We start from the raw sequence: 20,562 nt of genomic DNA, 5'->3' as shown, positions 1-20,562 counted from the left end.
ACTTTGATTGACTAAGCACATCATTCAGGAAAGAAGCTTAATATAGCGAAATTAAATATGGGTTCGTCCATAGGATGGATTCGTCCAGAATGACCTACTTGACAGAATGCGTTTGAATAAATCCTTCATAAGCGGAATGATGTATGAAAGAAATGATCTTAATTATATCACCATAAGCACCACTCTGCACTATTTATATAATAATATATTTTTTATAAGCGACTGAAACACAAATGTAAATTTACAGGAGTGTTGATGCAAAAAAAAATACTACAAACAAAATTGTAAACCCGTGAGCATAGGTTTGCCAGTTCTTTAACCATGAACAAATTTTGAAAAAAATGAATAAATATGAATAAAGTATTGTCTTTGAATTCATTTCGAACCAAAACAAAAATGCTACCCTGGAAAACTAAATGTTGTAAATTATGCTTTAATATCACATTGTAAATTATATTTGTTATTTGGCATTGTTCATTGCACAGTGTAGAATTACCCACACCATAGTTTACCTTTATAGTTTTTTTGTTTTCTTTCTAAGACCTAGCTAAAGCAAGCAAAAGTACATTTCAGTGTAGCATACAAAACTGTTTGTTGAAAAATAGTTATGTTATGGCACTTTGAAAATCGATATGACAGCGAATGCTTATGACAAGTTATGTCTCTTAAAATAAATATAATAACAGGACTTTGTTGACAATCCTCAAATGACAGCACATGATGGAACCACAACTGATAACCCTGCACCTGAAACATCTGATATGGACTGCTGCAAATCAGGCCGCCAGGTTAATGTACTGATTCAACCCTGACCACGTTCTGCAGTGCCAAAAGCTTTTTCCTAGTCATCTGCTGGGTCATCGTCCAGTGCCTAAAGGTCAATAGGTCATGATAAGCTACAGTGTCCTGTTCAAAGTGTTGTGCAGTCAGAGTAACCCATCTTGCTCAAAGACAGAGGGCAGCATGGAGAAGTCAAAGGGGGCAAATTTGACTCCGGTTCCACTGTAGAATTTGTTCTGAAATTCCACCCTGCAAAAAGATAAAAGGAATCTATTAATAGAAGGTAGAGAAATACAGATTTCTTTATAACATATTTCAAAATATTCATTTTAATTTTAAATGTAACTGAAACTATTCATTTTAACTTAAAATTAGGGCTGCACAATAATGGTTAAATCATAAATATTTTGCAATAAATATGTTTATTGTAAGTTATCCCCCCCCCATTTCATCAGACTTAATGCACTTTCACATAGGCACAGATCAAGATAACATCAACTCGCATGGTTTGCTTGCAGTTTAACAGCATAGACGACCGTGTGAAAGAAAAACAAGCTTTATTAGACTTTTATTAAAGAAGAATATCTAAGTAGAGATTACTTACATGTTTGCCAGTGTTTTTAGCTCATTAGAGCTTTTTCTCTAATGTAGACGGCGCATGTTGGCATGATTGCCAGGTTGGGAAGATTAACTAAACCACTAGGATAAATGTATTAATTTAAGCTCTTATTTGGGGATTTAAGCTCTTGACATCTGGCAACCGCATCCATTAGCGCTTGTGGATGCTTGTTACCAAAGCAAGATAATGCAAATGCCTATTTACAATGAAATGTTTTCAGGATAAACATATAGCAGGAAAATTTTGCAGATAAATCGAGCGAAAAATCGAGCAAAAATAGTGATCATGATTAAAATAGGATTCATCGTGCAGCCCTAAGTCCAATTTAATATAAAAAAAAGTCTCTGTAGTCTCTTTCATTTAAATCCCATTACTGATAATTAAACCTGGTTGTATCTGAGTGCTCACCAGTGAAGACGCAGTGCGTGGAGGAAAGCGGACAGACCCTCCATGACCAGGAGAATGGAGATAGTGAGCAGAGCAAAGACACTGAACACAGGCACGAGGAAAAGCACGCCCAGTCTGGAGCTCACCCTCAGACCCAGACGCATCACCATCGCCCACAGCACCTCTGACAGCTCTGACACACACACACACACGATATATGAAAAAACTTGATACAGATGAAAACAGATTCGTATGGCCATGGTGTAATGACACGTGTACTGATGTGTTTTTGTAGGTATAGCCAGACACTCACGGGCGTGGGCGAGACTCAGGGCCCAGAGACGCAGATAGGAGGCCGTGTTGGAAATGCACCCCAAGCAGTACTCTATAGTGTGAATTGCTTGATGCAGGAATACATCTCCGAAATGAAACTGCCAATGAACAAACATGCTGTTAGTGACATTTATACAAGACAAGACTTTGTGTTTTAATGGTGACTGAATGCGAGATCGGTCAACTTTAACCTCTTGTGGCCCTCCTGAGTCGCCTAGTCCTTCCTCTTCATCATGAACTACAGACGGTGACAGATCTTCTTCACTCACACGCCGAACTCTCTCATAGCCCTACACACATAGTAATATGATGTAGCGCCTTTGCACCTCTTTAACCAGTCAATCACACATCAATATACATTTTGTAATGAGCACATACATCTGAAGACTACATTTGTCATTTGGGTCAATCTCACTAAAAATTTTTATTAATCTTGCTTAATGTTAATTTCAAAATGTATTTATAAATCATAAATTGTCTCTGTTTATATACAGTGGGGATCGAAAGTTTGGGCACCCTTTGCAGGTTCTGTGAAAATGCGAGTAATTTTCAAAAAATAAGAGAGATCATACTAAATGCACGTTATTTTTTATTTAGTACTGTCTTGAGTAAGATATTGTACATAAAAGATATTAACATTTGGTCCACAAGATAAAATAAATGCTGAAATTATTAAAATAACCCCACTCAAAAGTTTGGGAACCCTTGGTTCTTAATACTGTGTTCTGTTACCTGATGATCCTCGACTGTCTTTCTGTTTTGTGATGGTTGTGCATGAGTCCCTTGTTTGTTCTGAACAGTTAAACTGAGCAGCTTTCTTCAGAAAAATCTTTAAGGTCCTGCAGATTCTTCAGTTTTCCAGCATCTTTGCATATTTGAACCCTTTCCAGCAGTGACTTTATGATTTTGAGATACATATTTTCACACTAAGGACAATTGAGGCACTCCAACACAACTATTTAAAAAGATTCAAACATTCACTGATGCTCCAGAAGGAAACAAGATGTATTAAGAGCTGGGGGGTGAAAACTTTTGAACACGATGAAGATGGCCAAATTTGTCTTATTTTGTTGAAATATAATTTTTTTCCATTTAGTTCTGCCCTTCGTAAGCAACAGAAGATACTTGTATGTTTCCCGGTACACAAATTAAGTACAATTTACCTTGATCTTCAAATTCCAAAAGTTTTCACCCCCAGCTCTTACTGCATCTTGTTTCCTTCTGGAGCATCAGTGAATGTTTGAATCTTTTTAAATAGTTGTGTTTGAGTCCCTCAAATGTCCTCAGTGTGATAAAGTGCATCTCAAAATCATAAAGTCACTGGTGGAAAGGGTTCAAATATGCAAAGATGCTGGAAAACTGAAGAATCTGCAGGACCTTAAAGATTTTTCTGAAGAATGCTGCTCAGTTTAACTGTTCAGAACAAACAAGGGACTCATGCACAACCATCACAAAACAGAAAGACAGTCGAGGATCATCAGGTAACAGAACACAGTATTAAGAACCAAGGGTTCCCAAACTTTTGAGTGGGGTTATTTTAATAATTTCAGCATTTTTTTTTTGTCGTGTGGAATAAATGTTAAAATATTTTATGTACAATATCTTACTCAGGACAGTACTAAATAAAAAATAACATGCATTTAGTATGATCTCTCTTATTTTTTGAAAATTACTCATATTTTCACAGATTCTGCAAGGGGTGCCCAAACTTTCGATCCCCACTGTATATGCAATATCATGTGACATCAGATACGAACACATACATACACAAGAACACAGACACACCCTGTGGACCCCCAGACTCTTCCCGCCATGATGCAGCCAGTGGAGGTACAGAGGTTTCCCGAATAACAGCACTGGCACCGACAGCAGAGCCACCACCACGAGAAACACCTGCAGTGCCATCTGTTACAAGAGGATTGACAGAAACACAGACATCAGGCAGACTGAAGGAAGTGCTCACACACACACACACACACACACACACACACACACACCTGGCCAGGGTACAGTGGTGCAGTGGCGCTCTCCTGCATTAGGAACATGTTGATAAAGTGGATGAGAATGCTGGGAGCCAGCTGTGAATCTCGCACTGAGAACGCCAGCCACTTGTAAACGATCATAAAGACCAAATACCCAAAGAGACAAAGTAGAAAGAGCAGCTCAGGAAGAAAGAGAAGATAGATCTTAAACTTCTGTCGGAAGTGCCTGTAAACACATAGAGAGGAAAAGAGAGTTTAAGAGCAAAGAGAACGGAATGCAGCCAGTATCTGAATAATGACTGATGTTATCTGTGCTTCTGATCGTTTTTATGTGCCACACAACTTTTTGATAAATACGTTTTATGAAAATTTGACGGTAGCTATACATTTTCATGTGTAAATATATATTTATACTGTGCTTGAAAAATATAAACATGAAAATATAAAACGGTTTCCAAAATTACACTGCATTTGAAATTATCACTGTACTGAAGCCAAAGCAAATGATAAAACAATTATATGAAAAAATAAACGATAGACAACATGTACATCACAAGCAAAAAGAGATACACAAGATTTTTTTTTTATGCACTTGGGGTATGTATTTCTTACTGTTCATCATAAGTAATCTAATGATTTCTGACCAGTCTTTTTAAAGATGAACGAACAATTAATAATATGTAAATTCAGTAAATGTAAAAAATATTGCATTAAACATATTTAATTTATAAACAAATAAGTAAATGACAATTTTATTTATCACATTTTATTTACATTAAATAATGAATATATTTATAAATAAATAAATGTTTGTAAATTATCTTTAAACAAATGCATAAATATACATAAATCAATATTAGTTTGACAGAATACATTGACTACATATTTTTACCCCATTGCTATTATAGTTATTAAAATTGACTGGAAATGAAACCATAAAAAATGAAATAAAATAAATCTTGACTGAAATAACGTTAAATGTAAAAAAATAAATAAATAAAGTGAAGAGGAAATTAAATATTTTGTTTCAGCTAGTTGCCAAGGCAACATTCCTCATTTTACATCTTAAAAATTTAGTTTAACGTGATGTACTAAAATAACTCGAACTTAAATATTTTAAAATAATAAAAATTACAAAAACACACAATTTCAATTCACTAATACTGGAAATAAAATTCTAATTAATGGAAAATGAACACAAAAATCTGAAATATCAATAAATACACACAAAAAAAATCACAACTTTAAAATACAATGGAAAAGAACGGAAAATATTAAAATAAAAACTAATTCAAAATATCAATAAAAACTATACTACTGAAAAAAACTATAACAGTATCTAAATAATACTGAAATAAACTACCTTGTGTCCTCAAATCCCAGTTTAAAAACCTTGTGCTATATCACTTGTTTGTGTAATAATTATTCATTGAACCTTTACTGTTACATGCATACCAAGACAAAAATAAACTGCAGCTCACAAGTGGTTGAAGACGCTGAGCACCACCCCAAAGCTCATGTGGATGACTCCGATGATCACAGACATCTTCATCTTGTAGGAGTTGAGGAAAGTCAGGCGGTTCACGGCCATGTTCCAAATCTACAGGTCAATTGAACACCACAAATTAGAGCTCTGAAACCAATATCAGTGGGTAATGTATTATTTCAGCATGCGGCTTCCACCCACAGAGGCCTGCTTCATAAATCTTCAAAGTGTGTACTCACTGGATCAATGCCCAGTGGATAAGGTCCAGAGAAAACACCGGAAACGTTGGGATCCAAGGTGAGTAAAGCATTTGTCTGTAGAGTTTCATTTCTGTGTCAGAGTAAGGAAAGCGTGCAATGATTTGTATGATTATTGTACATATATCCTTAAATGAAATAAAAATGGAAATATAGCAGGGAGCTGAAATGACGGGCCCAAACACTATGATGTGGAAGCAATGGCATTTAAACAGGTTAATATTTAATGATTCGTAATTTTTTATTTGAGTGCCACACTTCCTGCAGCAAGCTGGTGGCGCTATATCAGTGCTTGGGCCCTAAAAAGTGTGTTTTGTGTCTTACGTCCACTCCTGCTGTGTGAACATGGCCTTGACGCTCCAGGCCGAGCCAAAGATGTTGATAGATTTGGAGAAACAGTCATTATAAATGAGTCCAGTGTATATGGAGAATAATCCCATCATCAGTATGATGTACCGCCCATCAAAAAAGGTCGTCCAGATCTGAACAGAGACAAACATTTATTTGTAAACAACAAAAGACATATATGTAGTGGCATCGTGTGTATTATTACAACAGCTCAATGCATGTTAGCATGGGTGCTAAACAATAGACAAAAACTAATTGCAATTACTTTCAGTAATTCAATTTAATTACAACTCTGACCTCATTTCCTGGTCGTCTCCGCTTGTGGTCCTTCTCAGTCAACACCATCCACAAAGCAAAAAGCGTCATGACTGAACCATGACCAAGATCTCCAAACATCACCGCAAACAGGAAGGGAAAGGTGATAATGGTATAAGGAGCTGAGAGGGAAGGAAAGAAAAATCATTCACATTAAGCAGTACACCCATTTTTAACATTGAAAACAATAATAAATGACTTCAAATTATAATTTTAGAATGATTTCTGAAGGATCATGTGATGCTGAAGATCAAATTCAGCTTTGCATCACAGGAACAAATCACATGAAAACATATTCAAATAGAAACAGTTCTTTTAAATTCTAATATTATTTCACAATATCAGTTTTTACTGTATTTTTTAATTGTAGTGTATGGCCAATCGTGAACCAAATGAAGCCTGACAGCCACTAGTCACTGTATACTTTTTCTGTACTGAAAAGAGCAGCATGAACATTCTTCAAGTTATCTCTTTTTTTTGTGCTCCACAGATGGAAGCCTTAAAGTTTTGGAACAACATGTGGGTGAGCAAATGATGACAGAATTTCCATTTTTGGATGAACTATTGCTTTACTTTCCAGTGAAAGCCATGTAGCTTCTCAATGAAGGGTGTTGTGCACTCACCCGGGCTGGCCTCCCTGTAGTCGCCCACTCCATACGCTTCCACTATACTCTGGAAGCCTGAGGTAAACTTGTTGCTCCTCAAAAGTGTCGGAGGAGTGTCACTGCTTGGGATACGGTTCACGAAGGAAGGGACGGTGGCATCACCTTTTCTCTATTAAAGAAAATTAAAGGAATAAATAAAGGAAAATTTGCTTAAAGAATTAACTTGCCCTCAGGCCATTTCTTTATTGGAGCAGATTTGTAGAAATGTAGCATTCCATCACTTGCTCACCAATGGATCCCCTGCAGTGAATGGGTGCCGTCAGAATGAGAGTCCAAACAGCTGATAAAAACCAGTAATCCACAAACAATCCACATCACTCCAGTCCATCAGTCTATGTCATAAGAAGTGAAAAGTTGTGTTTTTGTAAGAAGCAAATCCATCATAAAGACATTTTTACTTTAAACCGTTGCTTCTGGTCAAAATATGAGTCCATAATCCATAATAACGCTTCCTCCAGCGGAAAAGTCCATCTCCTGTTGTCCTCTCACATCACAATCCACAAAGTTTTTGCTTGTAAACTGTGCTTGCTCTGTGCATATTTCTCTCCTGATTCAGACAAGATGACTTTTTTAACTAAGAAAGTTAAATTATAGGGTTCTTGCTGGAAGCAACGGTTTGAAGTTAATATACATTGTTATTAGACATTCACAGTGGTGTGGGTTATTTGTGGATTATTGTGATGTTTTTATCAGCTGTTTGGACTCTCATTCCGACGGCACCCATTCACTGCAGAGCATCCATTGGTGAGCAAGTGATGTAATGCTACATTTCTCCAATTATGTTCTGATTAAGAAAGAAATTATTCTACTACTTAGATGGCCTGAGGTCAAGTACACTGCCAGCACTATTTCATTTTTGGGTGAAGTTACAGCACTTATCTCAGACTGTCTAATTGTTTTATAGGCACATTAACACGTCTAAATTGCTTCTCATATGTTAATAAAATCATGAGAACTATTTACTCACTGAGCCCTCCTCCAAAGCCCGTCTCAGGTTCACCAGGTCACTGACCGGACACCACACTTCAGCGATGAGACACTTGTTGGTGACGTCGAAGCTGCAGAGGTTAAGGATGTGATAGATGGCTTTCATCTTCTTCACTTGCAGCACCCATGAGTGCGCCGACTCAGACACCTTATGCAAGACCTGCTTCAAGTAATCCTCAGTGCGGTGCAAAACCTAACGCGCAAAAGATCGCTTCATTAATGCTTTAATTATGAAACAGCAGGATCAAATAATTACGCCAACCTTCCAGTAAATGTGATAACGTCAGCATTATTTAGCAGAGGACAAACCAACAGCATCCAATAATCAAACCCCTAAGGAGACCCTGAAGACAGCCGCGAAAGCAGAAGACGTACGTTTTGTAAGTCATGGATGCGTGTCCTCAAGCTGTCCATCACATCGGCCCTTTCCTCATCTGTTTCAGGATGGGGGTAGAGATGGCAGTGGTAACTGTGAAAATCATAAAGCAAAACCCCACGTGCTTAGGGACAGAACACTTATTCCATCTGCAAAATACTTTCATTTTTCTCAATAATGGTTAGTGGGCATATATTTTAAAATGCACCTTACTGTTTCTAATGTTTCGTGCCATAAGACGCCATATAATCAAGAGTCAAGTTAAAAACAGTTACATTTTCGGTTCATTGACAAATTGAGTGTTCATGATGCAGAAAAGATCTTGGACATAATTTTAAAACAAATGTGCAATTGTTTCTTAGAAACAATAATGAAAGATTATGCCAAACAACAGGCATTTTTCTTCATTATAATATCAGGACAGTTGAATCACCTTACAGTTTCAGACTTAACTCCACAAAAAAATATCTAAATTAAAATAAATTTTAATTCAGAAATGTAAAACCTGTTCATCATAGAAAAAGTCTTCAATTGAAATCACTATATGATTTTCATTTCAATATAATTTAGAAGAAAATGAATAAATCCTATAATAATTTCAGGAGACAATGCTTTAATTTTTTTTAATTGGCATTATTTTTAGATAATTAATTAAATTAAATTAATTGTTTATTTGACAGACCTAACATGTTTAGTATCATGTTAAATATTATAGTAATGTCAAGTTAAATCTAAATGCGAATAAAAATAGACCCAAAAAGGTGCATTCTTGAATTCAAACTTACATTGTGCCTGATCTATGTGTACAAAGACAGACAACTAACAAACAGTTCAAAAAATATGCACAAACGTGAATGAACGGCCCTAAAAAATCCAACAAGACCTTCACTCACCAGTCACAAATCTTCTGAACCTTCTGTCCAATCTGGTCACCCCAAAAGGAGATGAGGAACACTACATTCTTACTGATCTCCCCCTGAAGCACATAAAGACGAGACAGAGCCTCCGTAAACACACAGAATCATGACTCTGAATACATTAGCACACTGAAACTCTGAAACAAACACAGAGGCATGTTCACACCATGCAGCATATTCTGTTAAACCAAGCAATTTGAATATAACTAAAGCCATTAAAAAGCACTCTCATTTACACACAAAGCGTGCATACCGTGTCAGGATCAGCCAGGCTCTCATCCACTTCTGCGTAGCTGAGGATGGTGTATCCTTTACAGACCCGCCAGAGCATGCGCTCAAACGCCTCCACCTTCACCCGCTGAATCAACCCCGAGATAAACCTGAAACACAGACATCACATGCACGTTAAACACAAGCTCCCATCCCAGCTGTGTGGATGTAGACTGAGACACACTGATCTGTTTATGAGATGTAATTATCTCCGCTGTGTGTAAAGCGAGAGCCTCTTTGTGACTCACCCGAGTTTGGCGCCCAGTCGCTGCATGCTGGTGCAGCCTGACACTGATTCAGTCTCCAGAGACGGGAACTCTTCATACTGAGGGCCCAGGGCTTCATGCTAAACACACATCCACATTCACAAAATCAATGAAGATTTAACAAGTATCTGAGAGCTACAGATAGTAGTCATCTCCCTAAAACAGAGGTTTATTTTAACATTACTCCTTAATATATGATTATACAAGCTAAATCAGTTAATCAGCCGGAATTAGGACATTTTTAATTATTGGTATTAGCTGATAAATGTGTCTGTTTGACTGATAAAAAAACTATTAACAATTGTGTTCATTCCAAAATGTAACAACATTGCAAAAGTTAATATATATATTATAAAAAAAACTAATATATTTGTCTAAGTTAAAATTTTAATTTGCTATTAAATTGTATTAGATCATATTTTATTACATTTTTCAAATATTATAGAAAATACTGTATAAACTAAATAATTTTAGGTACTTATTTAAAATGTGTTAAGCAATTTTGTGCATCTGCCACTTAACTAAACTGCATTATATATTAATTTAAATAAAATTGTGTATTTATTTTAAATATGTCAGCAATTTTTGTTCATTAGTTTTTAAAGGTTTAGTGAATTTAAATTTTTGAGTATTATTTTTAGTGAATCTTGTAAAATATAAATCATTATTTTACACAATATGTGTTATTAAAATAATAATTAAAGTTCCAAATGTATAATTAAGTTCTACATTTTAGCGATTTTTTTGTTCAGCTCATTGCTTTTAAATTGTATTTTATTAAATATTTAAGAAAATGCTGTCAAATTATTTATGAAAATAATTTTGTAAATGTTACATTTCAGATATTTCTAAGATATCTATGCTAATTTACTGGATAGCCCTTACATTTTTACATAAAAGAAACCTAACAGTGACAAATAAGACAAAGAGAAGATTTGACCCAAGCTGATCTGGTCACAGTAAATTAGGCTTAGTATGTTTCTCCATCATAAACATTACACATGTCATGTGACTCTCAGAATAGCGAGGCTTTGCTGTGTCTGCTCACAATGACAGGAGTTTAAGTCCCTAAACCTGTCACATTAATGCTGGTGAATGGAGACTCACCCTGGAGCGGCTGTGCATGAACGTGTGTGTGATTCTCAGCATGTGTGTGTACTCCGTCAGTTCCAGCTGGTTCCTCTGGAGCTTCTCTTTATTCCTGGCCACCTCGCTGAGCTCCAGCTCCAGCCTCTGCAGCTGCTCCTGTCAACAGCCAATGACTTTCCATCAGTGATGTTAAAATCACAATTACACATTCAATATTTATAAATGCCTTCAAAACAAGACACACACCAATCAATGAAACTCAGCACATAATTACCCAAAAACAATGTTTAACACATTAAAAACACCATGAAGCGTCGCAAGTGTACTGCCATGAAGCACACAGCAGAAAGCCACACATGATGAATCCATCACTCATAATCAATTCCGCCATTCACAGAAAGCTTTCTCTCCCACATTGTACACAATCAATCACTCTAACCAACTCGACACGGTCAATTACCAGCACTGGGTCTTGACGCTGAGAACTGGAGCTCTCATATACAATCAATTACCAGAAACCACTGAGCACATGGCCATTGAGCCAAAAATATACACACTGTAATTGAATAAAACTGCATCGGAGGGTCTATAATCTTCAATACCCTTTACACACAAACATCTGTAATATGATGTAATACTTGCTGTAATAAGCATCACATTAAAGAAACTGGTTGTGGATGTGGAAATACCCCAGACAATGTAAAACGCTTTGAGTGCCTAGAAAAGCGCTATATAAATGTAAGGAATTATTATTATTATTCATTATTATAACTTACACTCACAATAAATAGGTGTGAAATGTCGGTTAAATTTGCACCAACAATAAAAATGTATAGTCAATAGTGTAGTGATGTCTAAATTTAAAGCCAAATTTAACTTAAATTCCCCCCCTTATGTGAAATTGCATGGATTCGCAAGCCAAATAACTAGATTTCGTCTATGAAATTTCGTAGAGCAACAGTAAACAGAACTCTGTTGCTCTACATTTACTGTTGCTGTTGCAGAAAATTTCCATTATCAATAATGTAGCTTTCTGCTGCTCAAGTCGGGCAAAATTTGTGTGAAAACCCTACGAAATCTGTGCAGGGAAATGTGTTGTCTTTGCGCACAATTAACAAATCCATGGATTCTTATTCAAATGACTGTATTTCCCCCATGAAAATTCACAGAACAACGGTAAATGTGACCGCAACTTTACAGAGCCACATTAACACAATTTTGTTATAATTTCGATAGTCAGTAGACCTTATGAATCACCTTTTCAGCACTGTGCTCGTTGTCTTCCTGTTTGTATTTCCACAGTGTGAAGGTAAGTTCGTCCAAATTTATGAATGCACTGCTCATTTAAAAAAATCTCCACAGACATTTATTATGATATCTGCTTTGAACATTACCATGCACAATAACTTTCGTTAACTGTACAATAAGTAGATCCACTTCAGCAGCAAATTACTCCTCAACAGTGATGCTTTAGAGCTTGCATAAAAACAGATCAAAGAAAAGATCAAAGACAAAAAAAAGATCAAAGGCAAAAGTCTGGAGCTGGCTGCGCACTTGTTTCTCAGACGCATGAGGTTTATAGTGTTGCAATGTATGAAGCACAACACACACAGAAGTGTGCGACCAACTTTGAACCCGCTGCGAAATCTTTTGAAATTCCTGTATGTTGCCATTGAAAATCCCTCTAAAATACAGTAAATGTAACTGTGTCTATAATGCTGAGTGTTTTGGGTGGTTTCCAGCGGATTGTGTTCTGAGTGCTTGTCAGGCTGTTTCTAGACGGTGTTATATGGTGCTATGCTATGGTAAAACTACCATATTTAATCTTGCATAAAGAGAACTCAGAACTGGGACACTATTAATGGGAACTAGAAAAGGCCTGTTTGGCACATTGACCTTGTCTGCTAAAGCACCTACCATGATCTCCAAGACATTTTTGGGTGCAGGAGCAGCAGGAGGGATTTCAGCCTCTGGCACTGCAAGATTAGCCTTCTTGATTTCCCTCAGCAGATACCCTAGAGGTGATGACACAATGATATGGAGCTTTAAACAGTGATTCAAGGGCACACAGACATTTCACTGTTGTATTAAATAAGCATAACAATGCAATCACATGGAGGATGACTCAATAAAGATCTCTTACCCAGAATCCTCTCCATCTCTTCACATCTCTTGATCTCACTGACGAAGCGGCGCTGGAAGGAGCTCACGCTGGGGTTGAGCTGGAACACAATGCGAACAAATCATTCAGACCAGTTTTGAACCGCATCAGTCAATTAGTTGAAAAGATCTGACTCAAAAGAAGTATTACTTCAGATATGAGACAAGATTAGCTAAGATGTTCACTGCATAATATCTTACATGCTGGAATGTTCCTCATACAAAGCTATCAGTAGATTATAGGTATATACTTTCAATTTATATATATATATATATATATATATATATATATATATATATATAGCCCAAATTCTGCAGAGGAAAACAACATGAATAATTCATTTTTGCAATAAAAAAAAACAACTGAAAATTCAATGAAAAGTTATTAAACAATCAGAAATTTTAACTTTAGGTTAAAATTAATACAAATGGATAAGGTAAAGCTTTTATTTTTTCATATTATATTTAGCAATTTTAGTTTAAGTTTTACCAATTTTGTTACGTGCTTTTTCAATATTTAATATTTCTAAATAATTTTGGTTTATAATTATTTACGTTTTGGTGTAATTTTAGTAGCTGAAAATAAACTTTTATTACTATTATTATTACTTCAGTGAGGTGTCACTGCAACATTTCTAATTTTCATGAATGCTTTTCAGCTTCTGAACATTTTATTCTACCTTTACTTATGTTTGTAATGATTTTTCATAGTTTTAGTTAACAATAACAGCATTGCTAAGGAACTTCAAGGAAATTCATTTTAAATGTAACAAATAAGCTATAATAAATTCAATTATGAATTAAATTATTATGAATTATTATATTATATTATTATCATGCATAATAAAGGAAATAGCAAAACTGAAAGAAAAAAACTTAAGAATTGTTTTGTCAACTACCTAACATTAGGTCACACATATGTGACCAACACATGCCCAACATGAAGTTGTTAATGAGTGTCAAACAACCTCAGGGTAAACAGAAAACAAAGGCTTTTAAGCACACTTTCTTCTTTTTTTTTTTTTAGCAAGCAATTGATCCAGCTCAGCGTTAAGCAGGACATGAACCTGTCTGACACATCGGCCTCCCTGTGTGACCAGGCCAAAATGTGCACAGTTCAACACAGATTTTATTAAATCTACACTTTCCATGCAGCGAAGAAGCATGGGTTGCCAAGCAATGCCGATAATTCACGGTCAATTTATTCTAATCTGTCTGTTTAGAGAATTCGGGCTGTGGCTCAAAATCTACAGAGACAGCATTTTTGGGGCATCGGGTGCACGCAGCATCGCTGATTCGGAACGCGCCTGTGATGCCCCAGAAATGCTGTCTAGCTAGGCAGCTCACTAGGATTTGATACACACCCGGTGAGTCCAAACTTACATCTCGAAACTCGACCAGCCCCATTTCTCCGAGTTCGCTGATGCAGTCGTACGCAGAGCCGGACTGCAGGAACAGCTGCGCCAGACACATCTCCTCGCTCCGAAAGCCCGAGCCCATCTTCTCTCTCCTCTCTCGGACACCTTGATCCCTCAATCCGCCTCTGGCCTTGCGATTCACTTCGATACAGCACGACCAACCTACTGCGAGCGTCAAGTGTTCAACACAAAAACTAAATCTCAATGCATTTCCATCTGATTAAGATGATGCTCAGTTAGAGCGTATTCTGAATTATTGAAGATTGTGATGTTTGAACCGGGATGAGATTAAACGGTACCCAGAAATGTATTTTTTTAGCAGCCTAGTGAATATTCTTATTATTATGAAAATACTACAAATTAAACTGCGTATGTAACGTTTATGCAACACAGTGTCTTACCTAGCTGGATGGACAATAGTAATCGATAGGCGTCTGTACCTTTAATTGCCGTCTTGCCATTGAAACGACAGAAATAACATAAGATTAAAGGCGACTGAAGGGAGGTTGCCAAACAAACAACTAACCGCTATCCAGCTGTAATAACGCACGTATACAATGAGGTCTTGGTGTTTAAATAGATCGCGTTATAAAAAGATCACTCCCGTAAAGCACAAACCCTGCCGGTGTACAGATTGCGCCCGTGGGTTGCCAGGTACTACTTTAGTAAATCCCCTTTTATTTAACACGTTTTAAACTTACATACATACGGTAAAAAAATAAATAAATAGAAACATGGCATATATATATATATATATATATATATATATATATATATATATATATATATATATATATATATATATATATATATATCTCTCAGTGTACGATCGTTTGCATTTATGATACACTACCAATGATTTAGCAAAATACTTCTCTTACAAAACACTTTCACAACTTCACATATTTTTCACTTTCTGCAATTATCTTCCTTGTCCATAGAGTGATTTAAAAATTAGGTAAATAAATATAATAAATATAAATGAAATAAATAAATAAATAAATATATATATATATATATATATATATATATATATATATATATATATATATATATATATATACAGATAAACTAAAAATATGTTTATTATCTCTCACTTTATTTCCATATTTGTCAACATTTCATGATAATTTCATTGTTTTTTATTTAGTGTGTTAAATCATTTCATCTTCCATTAAGTGTGACGATATTTAATACAATTAGGAATTAATTCTGAAATGCCAGCATAATTTCCAATAATAAGAACCATTAGTCTACAAATTCATAACAAATAAATGGCTTGCAAATATTTTATCTGCTTAAGATCCACTCAGTAATTTTAGTATAAAATAAAATAAAGGTTCATTTAAAATGATATATGATTGCTATAAATTTGATTTAGGAAATTTATTTAAAATATCTAATAACAATAATATATCCTTAATTATAAATCCTAAATGTCTTCATTGCTAATAAAACAAGGTCTGGTAAGCGTTTTTCTCCAATCTGGCAACCACATCATCATGCTCTAATATATTCTGTGCAGTATTCTTCCAGACCAGGGGCAGGCCATCTGCCTGTCCTTTGTTTAAATGCCTGAAATCTTGAAGATTTATAAGGCAAAACAACACTTTGTTAACGGTTCTCAAATAATCAACACTAAATCACAGTGAAATATAATGTTTTCAGCAGATACAATCAGATTGTAATGGTCCTGATGTTACAGTGACATCATATAACCCACTAGTCTCCACCTCACTGTATATTTATGATAGTACATTTATATAGCGCACCATAAATTGACTTACTTTGGTTCCAGGTAAATGCTCTTCTCAAAGCAAATGCAGAACAAACTCAGAAAGGCCAAACTGTCATGAATAAGAGCATCCAAATGTAAAGTTTCTTTATACTACATGCAGTATGTGCATAACCCCTGACAGGATTTATGAATGTGGCTCAACCTTAATCACTTCACACTTCAAAGAAAATGTCGGAGAAGAGAGATTTAAGGTAAATTCAAATATATCCCAAACAGTCTTGATTCTTAAATTAAACTTTAATAATGTACCAAATAAGTTTACGTTTTCCTTTAAAAACCTGAAATACTAAATAAATAGTTCATTTCTGATTATCATCAGAACTAGCTATTGTTGGCACTTTAATTTTTTTATGTTGGGAAATTATATTCGTATAAATTGAATAAAATTTCGAAATATATAATGTCAGAAGATACGGTTATTATTTTTTGGAAAGTTAACCAAAGGGTTAATCAGAAAATAATAGATAATCGTTAGATTAATCAACTAATCAAAATAAATGAATAAATAAATTTATATTATAAATACATTTAAATATATACCAATATATTATAGATATATTAAATATATCTAAAGTTGAATTTTGATCAGAATTTATTTTGTTATAAAAACAACAACAACAACAACAGTGTTTTGCATTTATAAGAAAAAAAAAAGTAAATAAAAAGGAATTTGTTATTAAAATTGTTTTTTTGCGACACTTTAAATTATGAGGATTTTGGTTAAGATTTGTTTAACATCATCAGACACGATGTTCTAAAAATGACTGTTCAAGTAATAGAATAATGTAAAAGTTATTGTTTCTCTGTCCCTCTTTTTCCAATAAGGCAACTATGCCATTAAGCTGAGAAAGAATTTAATTTTAATTTGACTGTTCAAAGTGTTTAGTGAGGTGCTCAGATCAGCAAAGTCCGCATCATCGGAGGTTTTGTGCGAGTCTGTTGAGCTCCTGTGAGAGGCCAGTGACGGTGTCCAGGATCTTCTGTCTATCAGACTCCAGCAGACGGCCTCCACAGCGCTGGAAAAACTTGTCTGGGTGCCAGAGCGCCTGCTGGCGACGAAGCAGCTTCCGGAAAACAGTCGTATCAGATCGATCAGCACCGTGCAACATAACACCCACCATTTCCTCCAGCGAGCCGCGAGGAGCGGGCCACGGGATGTCGTCGTATCCCAGCAGTCCTTCAGGAGCTTTGCTGGAGGAGCTTTGAAATGTGGCAGCACAGCGCTCCTCGTAGCGCCTCTTCCTCCCCTGCCGCGTCTCCTCCTCCTTACGAGCTGCACGCTGCAGGTACTCCTCATGCTCCCGCTCCAGCCTGGCTCTCAGCTCCCTGCGACTCCTCTCATCCTCCTCCGTCTCCTCTCGCCGCTTTGACCTCTTCTGACCCGAAGAACTTGCTTCCCTCTGTTCTTTGGCCCGTTTCTTGGCAAAATATTCCCGTCTGATCTGATCCGCCCAGTCTCCGAAGTCTACCTCGTCTTTATCATCCCATAAAAAGTCATCTGGAGCAAACAGGACACATTTATACAATATACTGTAGCCTCAGCTTTGGACGATACACCTGCAGAGCAGCCCGTTCACTGACACTGATGCATATTGCTCACTTTATTGATCTAGCAAGCATAAATCTGAAAATGCTCTAGTCAAGGGTCTGAATACATGAGACTACATAATGGTCAAATGGCACTCATTTAAAAAAAAAATTAAGTAATTAATTAAATAGTAAAAAATTTTGCTAATATTTTATACTTTTATTTAAAAAAAATAATAATTAAATTAGCAATTTAAACATACATTGACCGTAATAAATTATACAATTTCTGTAATTAATGATATCTTATAGATTACTTTATATTCACTTGCATTGATATCGTCAGGAGCTGTTCAGTGTGATGAATGCTGATGAATGCAGGATGTTCAAGCTTACCATCATACTGTCCGAATGTCTCAGAAAACTCATCCTGGCATTCTCCTAACAGCTTCTCTCTCCATTGTTGCTCTGGATCAACACAGGACTCATTTTTGACCTTCCCCTGTTTCAGTTAAATTAATATGAAACATAGCATGAATTTCAAGATGCCTAACTCATCATGACTGCACTACCTGTTTAAAATATTCATAATATAACCAAATCACTGTAAGTTTAATAGTTTAGAGAGAGTCTTAATTTTCACAGCACCTGCTCGGGCTTCATCCACTGGAGCAGGTCATGAGGAGTCACTCCTGCTTTATTGGAAATATCCATGGCTTCTGGACAGTTTGTTCGTAATGGCACCACCAGATCATCATAAGCTGGGATGAAAAAGGTGAACAGTATTAAAATCCGTTTAAGCAGGGGAAGAGTTTGATGATATTACAGGGTCTCACCTCCTTTGCCATGTTTGAGGGCTCTTTTTGCGGCCAGATGTAGCGGTGTTTCTCCATTTCTATCGGTTTGAAGGGGGTCTGCTCCATGTTTCAGCAGCAGTCTGAGAACTGCATCATCCCCGTGTGAACAGGCGATGTGTAGAGGGCTTCTGTGCTTCTTCCCCTGCGTGAAGTTCAGCTCCAGATCCTTGTGTTTACGAAGAAAAGACTTCAGCTTCATCAGGCTCCCTTCTTCCACATACCGCAAAACTCTTCTCTGTTTTCTTTTCACCATCGCGACTCATTAGATGACATGCGGATATTAAATTCTAGACATTATGTATAATTTTTTTTCATGAGAAGTTCTTTGAATGGTTTAAACACGGACATAAACAGATGTTACACAACACCACTGCAGTACGTCTGTAAAATAATTCCGGAGGAAACTAATAGTACCGCATATGACGCGCAGGTTTAAAGCAGATCTGCAGGTGTCGCTGTTTGCCGACAAATCTGTTATTTGTGAAATAATTTAATAATAATAATAGTAATAATAATAATAATTTCCTAAATTTCAAGGCCACTACTTAGTCCTGTTTAAAGTTGTCCTAGAAGGAAAAGAAGGGCAGTTTTTAAGGATATTTCATAAGTTGTATTCTGAAGCAGAGTATAAAAAAGATTTTTGAAGAAAAGAAAACACGATAAAAATTAGAGAACAGTCACAGATACCTCTATTGGGTGTTAATCTGTGACCTGGTGCTAATTTCCTTAATTATATGACATACAAACCCTATTTAACTGGCAGCATTCCTCCAGTTTTCACTGAGATTGTAAGGTGGCGAGCCGCTCTATGGTGACTGAATCCCTGTGGCAGGAGGTTGTCCAGATGAAGGCCAAAGGGATGACACTTTCAGCCATTGCAAGAGAAGTCGGCCATTTCAAATCTGTGATTTCACAAAAATTGCAGATTTACAATGACACTAAATATATACAGATCCATTCAGAATTATTAAAAGTAGCAAAACACAAATGAAAAAAGCAAATAAAAGCATAATGAATTTGTCCAAGGTGGCAATCTGAAGGCATCTTGAGATCACCAGTGAATGGTTCCTCTGTCAGAGTGAGTGTTGATTCCCATATAATCACCTCTGACCATTGCAAACTGCTATGAAAACACATTTATTCAGTGAGTGTCCATTATAAAACACTTGCGAGACATGCAACCATACTGAAATGTGCTAGTGCAAAAAGCAGAGAGCGCACAGATACGGTTTGTTTATTTGCACACTAATAATAATAGACTTGTGTGTGTAATAATGCATGGCTCCAGTATGTCACTGTAATCGTCTTTACCTCCGTTACAGTCACTGCACAAGCTAAGGTCACGTATGATGATCAAAACACCATTGTGTTCGCCAACCATTTTGGGGGCATGTTTAAAACTTTGGTCCAAGACAGCAAAGCCTGTATCCTAGATTAGTCCTATGTTTAGTCTTTACCAGTGATGGGCACTGTCCCACCTAGCAAACGGACTTGGCCCACATGTGGCCTCAAGGGGGCACTGCTGGTCTCCTGTCGGCAATGGCATGTACCCTTTCAGCCAGAGCTGGGCCACATGTGGCAATGACGGCACGGCGGGGATCCGGCAAACAACATGAGGGACGATTGTTGGTTGGAGAAGTGTGGCCCTGATCAGTCCAGTGATATGTGGCCCAAATCAGGCTGAGATCTGGCAGCATATTATGTGACCCATGATAAACAAGATAA

The 20,562-nt window shown here is 36.4% G+C and overlaps 2 protein-coding genes across 5 annotated transcripts; both read right to left on the bottom strand.

The window, feature by feature from the left end:
* Positions 1 to 223: 223 nt before the first annotated feature.
* LOC113054119 (V-type proton ATPase 116 kDa subunit a-like) lies at positions 224 to 15,302 on the bottom strand. Of its 4 annotated transcripts, none has more exons than XM_026219455.1 (21): positions 15,057 to 15,302; positions 14,621 to 14,817; positions 13,221 to 13,299; positions 12,995 to 13,092; positions 11,096 to 11,233; positions 9,971 to 10,068; positions 9,706 to 9,832; positions 9,429 to 9,511; positions 8,535 to 8,628; positions 8,140 to 8,352; positions 7,131 to 7,281; positions 6,490 to 6,629; positions 6,169 to 6,326; positions 5,827 to 5,917; positions 5,583 to 5,701; positions 4,117 to 4,327; positions 3,887 to 4,024; positions 2,311 to 2,409; positions 2,100 to 2,217; positions 1,808 to 1,979; positions 224 to 1,029 (listed from the first exon to the last, which is right to left on the bottom strand). In XM_026219455.1, the coding sequence occupies exons 2-21, from the start codon at positions 14,735 to 14,737 to the stop codon at positions 927 to 929; spliced, it is 2,547 nt and encodes an 848-aa protein (XP_026075240.1). In that variant the 5' UTR covers positions 14,738 to 14,817; positions 15,057 to 15,302; the 3' UTR covers positions 224 to 926. The 4 variants fall into 4 exon arrangements, with proteins under 4 accessions (XP_026075240.1, XP_026075241.1, XP_026075238.1 ...); XM_026219456.1 differs by having other exon boundaries at positions 3,905 to 4,024; XM_026219453.1 differs by having other exon boundaries at positions 2,100 to 2,409; positions 3,905 to 4,024.
* A 1,828-nt stretch (positions 15,303 to 17,130) lies between these two features.
* On the bottom strand, positions 17,131 to 19,276 carry LOC113054140 (NF-kappa-B inhibitor-like protein 1). The gene is made up of 4 exons (XM_026219489.1): positions 18,817 to 19,276; positions 18,629 to 18,741; positions 18,377 to 18,482; positions 17,131 to 17,951 (listed from the first exon to the last, which is right to left on the bottom strand). Exons 1-4 carry the CDS (start codon positions 19,088 to 19,090, stop codon positions 17,368 to 17,370), a joined length of 1,077 nt encoding a protein of 358 aa, XP_026075274.1. The 5' UTR covers positions 19,091 to 19,276; the 3' UTR covers positions 17,131 to 17,367.
* Between the last annotated feature and the right edge of the window lie 1,286 nt (positions 19,277 to 20,562).

Source organism: Carassius auratus, chromosome 35 (assembly GCF_003368295.1).
Source record: "Carassius auratus strain Wakin chromosome 35, ASM336829v1, whole genome shotgun sequence".
NCBI classification, from domain to species: Eukaryota; Metazoa; Chordata; class Actinopteri; order Cypriniformes; family Cyprinidae; genus Carassius; species Carassius auratus.
This window is presented reverse-complemented; position numbering and strand designations above follow the sequence as displayed.